General features: G+C 32.7%; 1 protein-coding gene across 1 annotated transcript in view; it reads left to right on the top strand.

The window, feature by feature from the left end:
• Positions 1-1,235, top strand: part of ABCC9 (ATP binding cassette subfamily C member 9) — a 126,471-nt gene that overhangs the window by 27,608 nt on the left and 97,628 nt on the right. The window contains exon 9 of the mRNA XM_023514704.1: positions 361-516. Within this exon, the coding sequence (XP_023370472.1) occupies positions 361-516 (156 nt within the window). The remainder of the gene's footprint in view (positions 1-360; positions 517-1,235) is intronic.

Raw genomic sequence — 1,235 nt, 5'->3', positions numbered from 1 at the left:
CAGCAATAAGAGCAATAGTAACTTCAGTTTTAAATACTATTAAGGAAAATATTTTGAAATCCTGCCTGTACTTACCATTATTCCTATTTGTTCTAGAGCTTATGTTTAAAGTTGAATGTATGTTTTGATTGTTTTGCTGGAAACAATAAGTTTGTATTTAGTTGAGGACTGAAAGTAATTATACTAAAATGGAAATACAGGCTGATTCAAGAAGATGGGTTTATAGTGTTTTTTTTTTCTTTCTTTTCTTTCAAAAGAGAAATTAAAATGTTTGCTATTTTTTCTTGATGAAAATAAATAATCATAGTATTGATTTTAAGTTTAAAACTTTAAACACCTTGTTTTTGATTGTCCTTGCAGGCCATGATATACAATAAAATCCTCAGGCTTTCTACATCTAACTTATCCATGGGTGAGATGACCCTGGGACAGATTAACAACTTGGTCGCCATTGAAACCAATCAACTCATGTGGTTTTTGTTCCTGTGTCCTAATCTATGGGCTATGCCTGTTCAGGTAGATCAATATAAGTAGATTCTTATTTACAAAGGAAATAAAGCAAAAAGATTGCTAAGATACTTAGCTTGGTAAAGGTTATACCTTTGCATATGCAAAAGTGATTATGCCCCTTTTATAGACAAGAAAACTAAGAGTCAGAAATATTAGCATAGGTTAAGAAAGCAGAGTTTGAAATTATACTGCTTGGGTTTAAATATCTGCTCTATCCCTCATTTGCACAAGTGCTTAACTCCTTAAAATGTTAATTTCCCTAACATTAAAATGGTGATAGTAACTAACCTAATAGAGTTTTGGGAATTACCAGGATTAAATAAGTTAATACATGTACAGCATCTAGCATGGTGCCTAACATTTCACGGGACACTCGCTAATTGTTAGTTGTTGGTATTATTGGCACAATTCATGCTAGTCAGCCCTTTCATTTTGATAAGCTCTCTTATAGTATTTCTATTTTTATACTAAATCATAAACACATAGATCATATACAGTAATGCATTTATGGGGTACAATGTGCTGATTTCATATAGAATTGGGAATGCTTATGTCACACTGGTTAATATAAACCTCATCTCGTTTACTTAATTATTGTGTTAAGACATTTATAATCTATACTGATAGATCCGACATGTACCCTTGCATTATGCACCATAGGTGTGATCCCACCATTCACCCTCCCTCAATCTGGTCTCCCTCTTCCCTCCCTGCTTTAATCTATT

The sequence above is a fragment of the Otolemur garnettii genome, unplaced genomic scaffold (genome assembly GCF_000181295.1).
Source record: "Otolemur garnettii isolate 467f Iridium unplaced genomic scaffold, OtoGar3 scaffold00057, whole genome shotgun sequence".
In the NCBI taxonomy this organism is placed as follows: Eukaryota; Metazoa; Chordata; class Mammalia; order Primates; family Galagidae; genus Otolemur; species Otolemur garnettii.
This window is presented reverse-complemented; position numbering and strand designations above follow the sequence as displayed.